The sequence below is a fragment of the Amblyomma mixtum genome, chromosome 6 (genome assembly GCF_055824585.1).
Source record: "Amblyomma mixtum isolate Tamu chromosome 6, ASM5582458v1, whole genome shotgun sequence".
Taxonomy (NCBI): domain Eukaryota; kingdom Metazoa; phylum Arthropoda; class Arachnida; order Ixodida; family Ixodidae; genus Amblyomma; species Amblyomma mixtum.
The window spans coordinates 109476220-109488856 of NC_143017.1; the positions used below are offsets into that span (position 1 = coordinate 109476220).

At 46.4% G+C, this 12637-nt stretch overlaps 1 protein-coding gene across 1 annotated transcript; it reads left to right on the forward strand.

Annotated features, from left to right (window-relative positions):
• Nucleotides 1-1649: 1649 nt before the first annotated feature.
• LOC149340006 (uncharacterized) lies at nucleotides 1650-11745 on the forward strand. Its single transcript, XM_089550620.1, has 6 exons — nucleotides 1650-1724; nucleotides 2424-2526; nucleotides 4628-4713; nucleotides 6833-6940; nucleotides 9655-9708; nucleotides 11449-11745. The coding sequence occupies exons 1-6, from the start codon at nucleotides 1650-1652 to the stop codon at nucleotides 11743-11745; spliced, it is 723 nt and encodes a 240-aa protein (XP_089406746.1).
• Nucleotides 11746-12637: the final 892 nt, after the last annotated feature.

Here is a 12637-nt window from a genome sequence, read left to right on the forward strand (position 1 = left end):
TGAGCTGCGTGCTAAAAACCTTTAATCTCCGCGATATATGCACGATAGCTTTAATGGGTGACTCTCTACCTTACATTCATAGATCCCTGGAAGTCCTCATACCACTTCCTGCGCAGCGGTGCAGCGGTTAAGCGATGAGCCACTGCCCTGCGATGGCAGGTGCTGCCGGTGCTGCCACCCGTAGGGATTTCGCGTCCCAGGTTTGCTCTTCTCGATCAACCTCTCGCGATCAATCATTACTTTAATTGCCACCTGCCACGGTGGGCAGTTTGTTCACTATCCGGTGGGCAGGTTGCGATGATGTCTCGATGTCACGTGACCTAGTTGGTTCACCTGCCACTTAGGCTGCTTCTCTAGAGGGTGTTTTTGGCGAAGTTTTCGTTTACGGCCAACGACGGCTGATTTCGGCTTTTCAGCGGCACAGGATCCTTAACGCTACCGCATTAGGCTGCTGCAGAAACCTCTGCACTGGTGGTCTATGAAGTCTGACAGCATTAATCATGGGACTCACGGTGCAACTCAATATGAACAGAAAGACGCAATATGTTGATACTGAGTAAATTTTATTCATCCCTACTCTTGGCGTTACTACTGTGGAGTTTCGCGGGCGCGCCGTTGTCGAGCGGTTTCCCGCATCTGTTGTCGGCGTGGATGTTTTCTTTCGAGGAGCTCCTCTCTGCGTGCGGTGGTCGCTTGCGAGGCCCCATCTCGTCCGTCGCGACTCGTCAAGATGAACACGGCACCGGCGCAGCGACTGGCTGCCTCTCGGCGAGCGAGCGCAGGTGAGCCAGTGATCCGACACGCAAAATGTGTGCATTCGCGCGGCGCTCCGATAAGTCCAGCTGCGGCGAGCTCCCTTAGATGGACACGTAAATCGCGAAAACTCGGCGAGCTTGCCAAAGCTTGCTTCGCGTTGATACTGCTGATAAGAATTAGGCCACCCCTTAAATGTGAAAATTTTCACCTGCGCTGTCTTTGTAAGGCTTTTGAATTTTTTTCTCACATACTTTCGAAAATGTCTCGCCGACAGCAGCAAAGAATGAAGAAAGAAAATGTAGACGAAAGATCGCCAGATCCGCCGCCGTGGGTATGTGCCATTAAGCCTGAGGACATCATTATCATCATCATCAGCATCTCCAGCCTTCTGCAGATCGCAGAAGAAGAAGACTGAGCAAGGCGAGCGTTGCAGTGTGCCTACTTTCAAGGTACGTGCGATTGTTCATGTTTAACTGATATACACGTGCTACTTGAGATCGCAGCCAGTCTTCTGGCATCTCTGTGTTTGTCAGGGCGACAGCGTGTACTGGTTAGTTTTGCAATTCTTGTGAGAATGAAAATCCTTTATGAAGGAAAGAACCAGCTCTGTTTAGCCTAACGTAAGCTGATATACATCAGGTAAGACTAAGCTGCCAGCTGGAATATTTATGCTGCCACCAGTGTAAAAATACCCCTTGCGAGTGCTACCGGCGCTGCAGGACGAAATCTCTCGCTGTCATTACTTTGTCGCCCAAGATGCATTAGTTGGCTCCTTGCATAAAAACGAAAGGCGCATTTCTAGCGCCCAGACCATAAATCAGCCTATACTTGCCCCCATTACAGCGGATGTGCATATTTTCGATTCTTCTTTCTACACCAGACAAAGCCTCGCCATGGGAACTAGTTGCTACCACTTCCTGCTCTTCAGGGACCGACCCAGCATCCAGACGATGGCCAGCGTCTGCTTTGTGAGCACCGACACTTATCTTTCTATATGCACATCCTTCTTGCGACGTGCATGTTCACATCAATGGGCTCATTGTAACTAAATTGGAAACGCGAATTTTAATCATGCACTTTCGGGAAAACGTGAAAGAATGGAAAGGGGCCCAAACTATACTACCACCATTTGCTGCCGCTTAACGGCCACTGCGTAAATTCACGGGATCTCGTCTTTAGGAAAAATTAAGGAAAGAAACTCAAGAGTAGCAGGCTAGTTTTGAAATTGAGGACTCATTGGTGGTCCCAGCTCACTCCGCACAACGTATGGAAAGCCCGAAGAACTCGCTTGGCATGGTTTGTTTCTTAGTGCGAACGCATCGTAATGCAGCTTCCATCAGGAGTTTGTATGTTGGTCAGCCATATTTGATTAACTCCGTGCAAAAGAGCGCAGAGCCCTTATATCTGACGTTTTGCAGTACTTTAATTCTTGAAGCGAAATCCGATACCTTGTGAAAGGAAAACTGATTTCATGGCTATATCAAAATTTTCCACGCGTACATTTCGACAGGTGCAGACTGAAAAAAAAGCAAAGAAACAATCCTATGCTCATATTTGGCTGTGCGTTAGGACCACCGGCAGTCGAGGATAATCTGCAAATTTTACGACGACGTTTATTACAACACTGAAGCATTATGTTAAAGAAATGTATTGCTTTGTTATCGTAGGCGATGAACAGCATTCATCTTGTCGCGGTGCTGTACACGGCCATGAGCGCTGACGACGCCATTGTCATTCTCAAGCTGAATGGCATCGAGTCAACAGTCACGGGTGAGTAAACACTACAACGGAACTGCACGGTTTCAGTGACCACAAAGAGATTGCGTAATACCTGTATAAAAACTCGTGAGGCAATGAGTACATGCCCACCAAGCACGAAGCTGCAGTGATGGTTAGATAAATTATAGCCTCTCCCCATAACTTCGCAAAATAAGAACCTCGCTGGATAGCCCCGCATATTGACACAGATCCGTCTTTATCGCTTAAGTTAAGGCTTAGCCCGGCGGCGACGTAGAATCCAGAGTAGCAACGTGAATGAGTTGCTGTGGTTTAAAGAGCTATCCCACATTCAAAACTTTTAGCTTTAGCATTTTGAAGGGCGTTGAAATCAAGAGCTCTTTGATTATACAAGTGATAAAACCCCTTAATATATGCCCCATGTTTTAAAATATGCCACTGACCGTAGGGCCAACTGCGGCATTCATGCGAATGATCCAATGCTTCCCAAACGCAGTTGTGTCAGAATTACTAATATCAGTAATGAAACTCTGAACTTCTAGTTTCTGGCCATTGGCTAACAATGCTGCTAGCTAATGATGGCTCGTGGAATTCTTTTCATTTACTTTTTTGAGCAACCCAGAAAATTTCATTTGACAGTAACTAGTGACGCACACAATCAGCTAGCCACCGAATTTTATACCAATAAATCTGCTGGATTACGGATATATGGGCTTCATAGCAATTTCGCAACTAATGTTGCCCAAGAGCTCTGTATATGCTAGAGATTGTAAATTTGCTTAGTGCCACTAATAGCTGATTCTCAGGTTGTCTGCCGCCACCGACTGCTAGTCTCCAGATAACCGGCCAGAGGCCATGCTTTAAGTTTGATTAAAAGTTTCTTAAATGGCAGGATTGGCGAATTCTGGCTTGCAATACGTGGGCAGGACACAGGGTGTCCAGAGTGGGGAGGCGCCTTTGAGTCGCCACACCACAACGGAGTCCACAACTTCGCCTGATGTAACCATGGTGTATCATGGCCCATCCCTCCCAGGCTGAGCTGCCGCGGCTGGTAAAGGCTTCCTTGTAATGCGCAGGGCGTTTGCCGACCGAACTTGCGTCAGCAAAGCGCCAGGCGAAGCGGCTGCCCCTTGCGAGCCTGAATGGTTTTATCTGTGAAGTTCTCATTAAAAAGTTATGGGTACAGCTGCCTCTTACTTGAACTCTATAATTATTCAACAAGATGAAACATCCCAATATGCACCTTGAAGAGTTCCTTCCTTCCTTCCTTCCTTCCTTCCTTCCTTCCTTCCTTCCTTCCTTCCTTCCTTCCTTCCTTCCTTCCTTCCTTCCTTCCTTCCTTCCTTCCTTCCTTCCTTCCTTCCTTCCTTCCTTCCTTCCTTCCTTCCTTCCTTCCTTCCTTCCTTCCTTCCTTCCTTCCTTCCTTCCAGAAAGGGCCCATGGGAAGATGGGAAGCTCTAACGGCCATCTCTCATCACGTGACACAGGATGACCAGCGGATGAGAGCGGCTATGCTTAATTCTCATTGGTTACAAAAGAAGCATAGGGCCCCCAGCTGTTAACGTCATGGAGTTTTCTGCCACGATGTACTGTTCGCCGCGACCCAAGAGACGTTGAAAACACGCTAGAAGCTTCCTTATAAAGCCTTCTGTGTAATTTTAAACCATAAGACTGCGAAAGAGGCCAGACAAAGAGAAGCACACAGGACGGGTACAGTGTCTATCCTGGGTCTTGTCCGCTGCGTGCGCAGTTTTATGTTTAAAAATAATGCCGCACCATGTAGCCCCTCCTCATTGTATACTCAGGTTGGAAAGTTAAGTATACAGGCTACTGTGCTGATATGACGACTAGCCACTAGTCGGAACTTCCAGCGAGTTCCCCATGCTCAATTGAGATGTTTGGCCTGCGCAAATCCACGGAGCCACATGAAATGTCATCGGCGCATTCGCGCTTGGTGCAGAAGGCACGGGCTGTTGAACGTGTAGCCATACCAAACTTCGAGTTTGGAGAATGAACTTCCCCCTCTCAAGCAAGATCTGCGATAAAAATTACATTGGCATGCTTCTCGAGTATTTTGAGCAACACTGCGTTGGCGCTATATGTTTCATTTTTTCCAACTTATTCCTTTTTTCAGAGCTCCATATTGCAGGGGGTTCACGGTTCGTCATTTACTACATAACAGTATTCGCTGACTTGTTCCTCATCATCGGCATTGAGGATGTGAGTACAGATGCTTGATATGCAATTCGGCTCGCACGACACAGCAAGATCTCGGAATCGCATTTTGATTTTTGAACTGTGCATTGGCTGCAAAACAAGGATAATATGCGGAGAGACAGAAGTTGGCTTGTATCGATAGATTACTGCGTTCTAACGGCAAAAAGGCTAGTTTCACGCGTGCTCAAAACGAAGCTTTTGTAAGTTATAGAAAAGTTCACAACGTGAAATTCAGGTGTCGCCATCCCCGGACGATTTACAAAGTAAACTGCAATGCTTCACCGCAGTTTTTCGTTGCAAATCCCGGAGGCTAGTCTACACTGCCATTCATACTGGTGTGGCACCACAGGGACAGGGACAGAGACAGAGTGACAACAACACAAGTGCTCACTAACAACTGACAAAGTTTATTAAAAGCACATAAAATATATAGACGAAACCTATGGTTACATGCACAGTCATAACATGGTTACAAAGGTTACGGGCAAGAACACACGTTAAATCACAACGAATCTACCTGTTATCATGGTTTAGTGTTCTTTGAAGATAATCAACCTCGGCGTCAAGCAGTAGCAAGGATGGCAAACTCACGCATACATCTGCCGACTTCTTTATGCGGAAGGCCTCCATAATCTCCCGGGAAGTCTTATCTTTATGCTTCCAGAGAACGTTAAACCATGATAACAGGTAGATTCGTTGTGATTTAACGTGTGTTCTTGCCTGTAACCTTTGTAACCATGTTATGACTGTGCATGTAACCATAGGTTTCGTCTATATATTTTTTATGCTTTTAATAAACTTTGTCAGTTGTTAGTGAGCACTTGTGTTGTTGTCACTCTGTCTCTGTCCCTGTCCCTGTGGTGCCACACCAGTATGAATTCGTACCAACTCGCCCAATTTTCAACCCTTTTACACTGCCATTCACGGAAAATTGGTGATCACTGAGTTCTTTTCGCTGTAGACGTCAGAAGTTTGAATCCAATGGCAGGAAATTTTTTCAATGCAAATTTTCTGAGCAATAAATGCTCCTTCTGTTGCCGGACAAACGTACACTAACCTTGAAAGGGCCATAGAATCGATTTTTACTGAAAACGAAAACTTGATCGAATTACCCTCGGTATGTCTTTAGTAGTTATATGAATTCAGTAGTTGATAGCCGTGAGCTTTAGCGCTGCAGAGGAGGACACTGAATCGTAGAGGGGAGTCGACATCGCTATCACCTCCGCACATTTACAACTCACTCCCTTGATGTCATTGCATCGGCTAACTCCTATAGTATCGCGCAGCCGTGGAGTGGTGCCCAGTGAAATTTTTTAACCTTTCGTCTCCAATTGTATTTCTTGCGCCGTCTGAGCTTCTTGAGCGTATATGTCATTCCATATCGGCTACCTGTGGGGTCGGAGTGTCTTATTTCGAATGTTTTATCAGATAGGCACTTGGTCCGTTGTCTGCCCAAAGCCATGCACTGAGTGGCGATGCACCCGTGGCATACATACGAGTACGCACATTTCGAATTTGCTCTTGCGCTATGTTCCTCGAGCTGTAGAACCTTTGCTGTGATAATGGAAGCGGTGACTCAAAAAGCGGCGACTCGGGTATCAGCAGAAGGAAAGCTCAAGGCCGTCAGCGTTTGAAGAACTTGAATCATGACGCGCATGCTCGTTTAAGCGCTCTAAGGTTGTCGATTCAATTGAAAAACGAAGGAGTAAGATTCTAAGGAACGTGACGAGATTCTCAATGAGCAAAAATTAGAAAAAATAAAGGAAATACATGCTCTTAAGTGCAATAAATCTATTTTATTCAATAATGTATTTTTTTTTCTACTTTCTAATCCGGTTTTAAGGTAAAAAATGATTACTAATTTTCCGTTGATCAAGATAAGAAATCAAAAACAGAAAGAAACATTCCTCTATGCTTTCCACGGTTTACAGTTACTGTTGGCTTTCTGAATATATTTTGTGGGATTTCAAACACTGACAAATTACAAGCGAGTGGCGCACGCCCCCTATTGTACGTGTAGCTGCGCAACTGACGAATCCACGCTCCTTGATCCATATGGAGCTTGTATCTACAGAACCAGTTGCTAGAGATGTAGTAACAATTAACTTCTCACTTCATCCAGAACTGCAGGCTGGGAATGCTGACGTTCATATGGTGGAACTCGTTCCGCATTTTCCTCGAAGTTCTCACCATCATTGGTGTCGGAATATGGAAAGGCACCAGCGAAAACGTGAGTATACATCTGGATGTAGAGCTTAGTGCAATTCCGGAAATTAGGACGCAGAAAAGTCAGTCTTCCCCTGGAGCTTGATTCATAATACTTATTTTACCGAAAAACGCTGTGTTATCAGTCGACACTCGAGCGACAGCTAGTTGTATCAGCCACAAACACAGCTAGCTACCTGTCACAAAACGCACGCATTTAGAGCGTTGCGTACCCTTGTTGTTATTGACACGTACGCGACTCTGATAGAAAGCGTAGCACTCTACTCGGTTTTATGAACTGTACATTCATTTTAATGAAGCTAAGTGAGCTTTTGTGAACGTTGCTGTATGTTGCGCAAACCTGGTTATGACCAGAATGTGTCACCGTCTAGACCAGCACCAAGTTTTACTTGAATTTTTGTTAGTTCTTAAATGTTTAAGCCTTGTGTGTTGTGACTGGTGGCTTTATACGCATTTTTCAATGCTTTATTTAGCGAATTCGACATTCTGCGATTGGCCGATGAGTCGTTGCCTTTTAGCAATGCCTGTATGAGCGACTTTCGCTGGGGTAGAGGGCGTCGGAATCTAGTTGTTGTAAGCGAGAACTCCCGTTATTCTATGCTGACGTAACACAATGTTGACCAGCTGGCACTCAGCCAATAAGTCAGATACAGGCCCAGGAAGAATGGACGTAGTGGAGAATGTTCCCTCCCGTCGGTTCCTAAGTGAAAGGTTGGTAGGTGGGATGTGTCACAGGGATTCAGGGGAATGACGAGAGCCCTTCAAGATTTTTTACAGCGATGGCTGTTAAGTAGGGATGCAAAACTATCGATAGCACTATCGATACTATCGATAGTTGATTCACTATCGAACTATCGATGGTAAAAAAGACTATCGATAGTACTATCGATAGTACGCTATCGATAGCACTATCGATAGTTATTACTTTCGATAGTAGTATCGACAGTACTATCGATAGCCGTATCGGTACTACTTGTTATATATAGTTCAATCGATTCTATAAAATCAACCACGCGCACCCACTGCACCCTAAACTTGGTTTCCCGAGTGTGTGGTATGGAGGTGATGGCATGAGTATCTGACAGGACTCGCCGGTTTTCGCGGCCTACGCGTCACCGAGCTCTGCAGACGTTTCCTACGTAAAGTTGCCGGTTAAAATGTTAGCGTGCGAATGTCCTAGTTGGGAAGCATGTGTGCGAAAAGCATTTCTGCAGGGGTTGTCAGCAAGACGACTTCTGCTGTGCACGATGGTGTCGTGTAAGCCAGCACAACTTGTGCTGTTTGTTCTTTCATCAGATGCAGTTCCAGGCATTTTTGCGAACTGTCCCTGTGCATGTCTCTTAGGAACGTTGATTCTCATGAGACCGTGAAACCCATCAGGTACCGCAAATGTTTTGGTTATATCGCTGGTCAACAAATGCATAATATCAATATTGTTGCTATCGGTAGTGAGTAGCGATAGTATCGCTATCGATAGCAAGACTATCAATAGCGGTATTATCGCGAGTAATACTGTCGATTCTACTATCGATAGTAATAATATCGATAGTAATACTATCGATAGTAGAATCGATAGTATTACTATCGATAGTAGACTATCGATAGTAGCACTATCTATAGTTTTTCTACACTATCGATAGTTTAAAAAAACTATCGATTAACTATCGATACTATCGATAGTTAATTTCCTGATAGTTTTCCATCACTACTGTTAAGACCACATTTCCCGCCTTTTGCGACGTCGTTGTCCGCGTTGCAAGACACTAGGTACAACGCGTCACACTCTTTAGTAAGGATAGAGTGACGTCACTCATGAAGTCATGACAATGCGCCGAGCTGATTAGTCGAAATGAAGTGGGGACTAGGCCTCGATGCAGCGTTCCTTTGGTAACATCTCCGCCATTTTGGAGTGACAACCAATTGGAACTCATTTAGCATTATAAAAATATTTTTGCTCAAATTAACATTTTCGCGTCTTTGAAACACGACAATATCCTTCTATACATCGAAGTATTATTTCACATGAAATTTTACAAGCTGTCTCTTCCCATTTTAAGAGCCGGTGCAATCCGTGGCCCGATGTCGCTCATCTCGATTAAGCAATTTTTGTTAACCCCCTGGTAAAGGAACGCAGCTTCGATGCATCTGTGCGAACGTGCCCGATGCGAAATCATGACACTGTATGTGATACAACTACTGCTGTCGAAACCTTAATTGGCGTGAACACTGGGCGTCATAGTGGCCTTATGATCGAGCAGAAGCGTGTGCTAGGAGTGCCCCCGACCAGGCAGCGATACCAATCTCTCCATTGTACTTCGTGAACTTTGCAGCATGGAAAGAATTACCACGCTAGGCAAATAATTTCGTCGCTCCGTGCGCCTTCGTGCCGTGAAGCATAATGCTAATTACAAACTGCTGTGGCCATGTTTGGAAGCATTCCTCTATTTACCTGGTTTGTCTAGCTGGATGAAAAAAGGCAACAATATTTTTGCTGCTGTACACATCTGACGAGAAAACAGTAAGCTTCATACTCGTTCGATTCTTCGATTCTCGGATTTACATTTATTTGGAGCTTCGGAGTTTTATTTCCCGCGGCGTTTCCCGCGGCGGTTCTCTGACACCGCGACGTGACTCCCATGCGCTGTGCAGTGCGGTACGTCTCAATTACTGCAGGCTCCTGCTGCCGTGGATCTTAATGCTAGCCTTGTTTCCTTGCAGTTCACCCTGATAATGTCCTTCCTGTCGTGCCTGGGGCTGACGCTTCTCATTCAGGTAAGAAATCGCTAAGGCATGTTGCTTCGTAGTTTGGTGAGACCGCGCTTTAAGGGCGAGGAAGTAACAATGGTAAGACTTTCTTGCTGGTGACGTTGAACTATTTGTATTTAATGCAACCACTTGGAGGATCGCGACACCCGAAACCTCCCGTCTTATTCTTCGTATACTCACTATGCAGGTCCAGTGATAGGGTCTTTCTTGTGAACTTAGCCGCGTAGAAATGGTGACACGAAGGTAGGCGGCGCATATGGTGTGGTGCAAAGGAGAAAATTCAAGGAGAAAACTAGATCGTAATTCTTGCTGATAAAAACACATGCGGATCATCGAACTAAACCGTGTGGCCCATGCGCCAGCGCTGTGGGAACGGGTCGCCAGGTGTTCCGAGCTGCCCACGTATGTCACGATCGTCCCAGAATGCGTTGGTAGAATCGTGACGAGTGAACAACGAGACAAAAACGGCTTTGTCACTCGGAGGAGATGAAGACCACAGTACGCGCACGGATACGGCGCTTCTCCGCCGAGCATAACTAAAAAAAAAATGGAGACATTTATCACGCCTGTGCTAAGCCTGGCCAGCATGGAGCGCCTTTTTGCCCTCATAACCGTGCAACGTGTGAAACCTGCGCGGCCGTGCCGCCAAACTTGCACCATCATGAGCGATATAAACGGCCATACTGGGGCAAGATCCATGCGGGGTAGCGCTCCATACGGGCCAGGCTTAACGCCACATTCGGCAAGAGCAGCATGCATGCGGTGGTGAAGTGTCGTAATTCATTTATTTATAGGGGTGAGCGAATATCAGACATTGAGAAATAACGAATGAAATATTCTTGTATTCTATTCGCTGGAAAACAGCGGACGGAATATCTTTTTATTCCTTCGCTGCGCTAATAAAATTGCGCATGTTAAAAGTTATCCGAAATGAATCCGCGGTTCTGATGGTCCCGAATAATTGTTGAGCTATGGGCACGAAGTTGGAATGTGGCTCGCCGCAATTTTTTTCGGCATGTGTTTTAAGACCATGCCGCCAGATGCCGCTGGCTCTTAACTCTGGACCAACCAACGGGAAGCCATGTCGTGGGCAGCGCAAAACGCGCGAAATTGGCGGCGCTTTACCAAGTCGTGGATGACAGCGCTGTAATGCAACTTACTGCGCAGGGCGTACGCTGTCAGGTCGTATTAAAATTTAGCGGGGTTTCATTTTTGCCGAATAAAAAGGGCTACGCTAGGGCTATCTCGTCGAAAGCATCTGGGTCGGACTATCTTCATGGCAGTCAGCAGCTTTCTGATTCACACCTGATCATTCGATTGGTTTACGTGTGTTTAACTCTCAGGCTCCACTTTATAGTCGGCGAGTTCGGCGATGTGTCTAAGCATCGCAGTGCTGTGGCTCCTTTTTTTAAAATCCATTGGTCTGGTCTGCGGAGGCTTTTACGTCTTCCGCAATTCCTTTGCTAGTTGAGATTTTTCGCCACGAATACAAAAAAAATTTATACGTCAAATATTACAGGTGGCGTTGGAAGGGGTGAAAGATAACTGTTAGTATCATCCTGAAACTTTGCCGTAGTAGGACGCCACACATGATTCGCAGCATAGCTTGGGGCGCGAGCGTCCTTGCTCTGACGAAACCAAACGAGTGTGTGTCCACATAGAGGTTTACAAGGAAAGGCATTAACGCTGATTCTTACGATTTATACTCAACACGTGTAAGTGTTAACTTTGTTTTCTGCTGCGCAGGGCTTTTTCACGCGGCGCGTGTTCCACTACAGCGCGATGGTGCGGCCCAGCGTGCGGCTGCAAGGCGTGCACGGCGACATGCCCAGCGGCATGGGTGTGCTGTCTGAGCCCGCCGGCAAGGCGCAGCACTCGGCGGGGGCCACGACGACCAAGGACGGCGACGAGGAGACCACCGAGACGAGGACCGCCGCGCACCGCGCCGAGAACTCTGAGAGCCACGTCATGACCGACATCACTAAACCGGACAAGGGCAGCGCCGATGGTTCGACCGCTGGCATCAAGACCAAGAGCCAGTGACGTCACCGCACCGCCGCTTCCATTGCGGGAGGATAAAAGCTACCATTGCGCCGATTCACTCGCCTTTGTCTCTGTTGAACGTGAGAGACCCCGCTGGAAAGGAGCGCCGCGAGCTCCACCCTTATACACCTCATCAATTTATCCATGCACCTCGTACTGGTTCGATAGTGGCTGAGCAACTGTACGTTGTCTGGGGATGCTTCAGGAGGAAGATGCCGCGCTGCGAAAAACCATGAAGCAATCTTTGCGAAAGATTGGAAGGAAGGTTATTCACCGATACTGAGGAAAGCGTAGGGAAACGTTTTTAAACAATCTGTAGCTTTTTTAATTGGAAATTGTAGTGTAGTAATTTTTACCTAAAATATAAATGATTAGATCGTAGAACAAAAAAACAACGATATGCCTCCCCAGTGGAATCCCAACCAACACCTTCGCATGTCGTGTAAGGTTCTCCACCAAATGATATACGGCGGATGCTGCCAAATTTTCTACTTTCGAGGGTATTTATACTGCGTGTAACCCTAAACTTGAAAGCTTTCGCCAGCGCCATATTACAGGACGTTCTACGTCCGTCGCTGTGGACGAGAGCGGCAGAGGTGAACACTTTCACGGTTGGGTTAGGTTACGCGCAACATAAATACCCCCGACTGTCGAAGGTCGGACAGCCGCGTATCTCAGTTGGTACAGCACTGTCGCTACACACGGAGGTGGCGAGTTTAGGTCGCACTGGCGGCATGTGGTTGTTTTTAATAGCATTAAAAATAACTACCGAAGTGAAATGCCTGGAGAGAAGCAACGGGATCGTAGAGGATATATAATTCCCCATTATATTGGGGGAACTGACATCACCAGAGCGATTAACTTCCATTGGCTAGACTGAAGTCACGTCAAC

Bases quoted from the DNA above. Each gene is read 5' to 3' on its own strand.
- LOC149340006 (XM_089550620.1), top strand. From the start codon at position 1,650: ATGGGAACTAGTTGCTACCACTTCCTGCTCTTCAGGGACCGACCCAGC. The intron at 2,527-4,627 runs GTGAGTAAACAC...TCCTTTTTTCAG, and splicing joins CATCGAGTCAACAGTCACGG to AGCTCCATATTGCAGGGGGT. The intron at 9,709-11,448 runs GTAAGAAATCGC...TCTGCTGCGCAG, and splicing joins GGCTGACGCTTCTCATTCAG to GGCTTTTTCACGCGGCGCGT.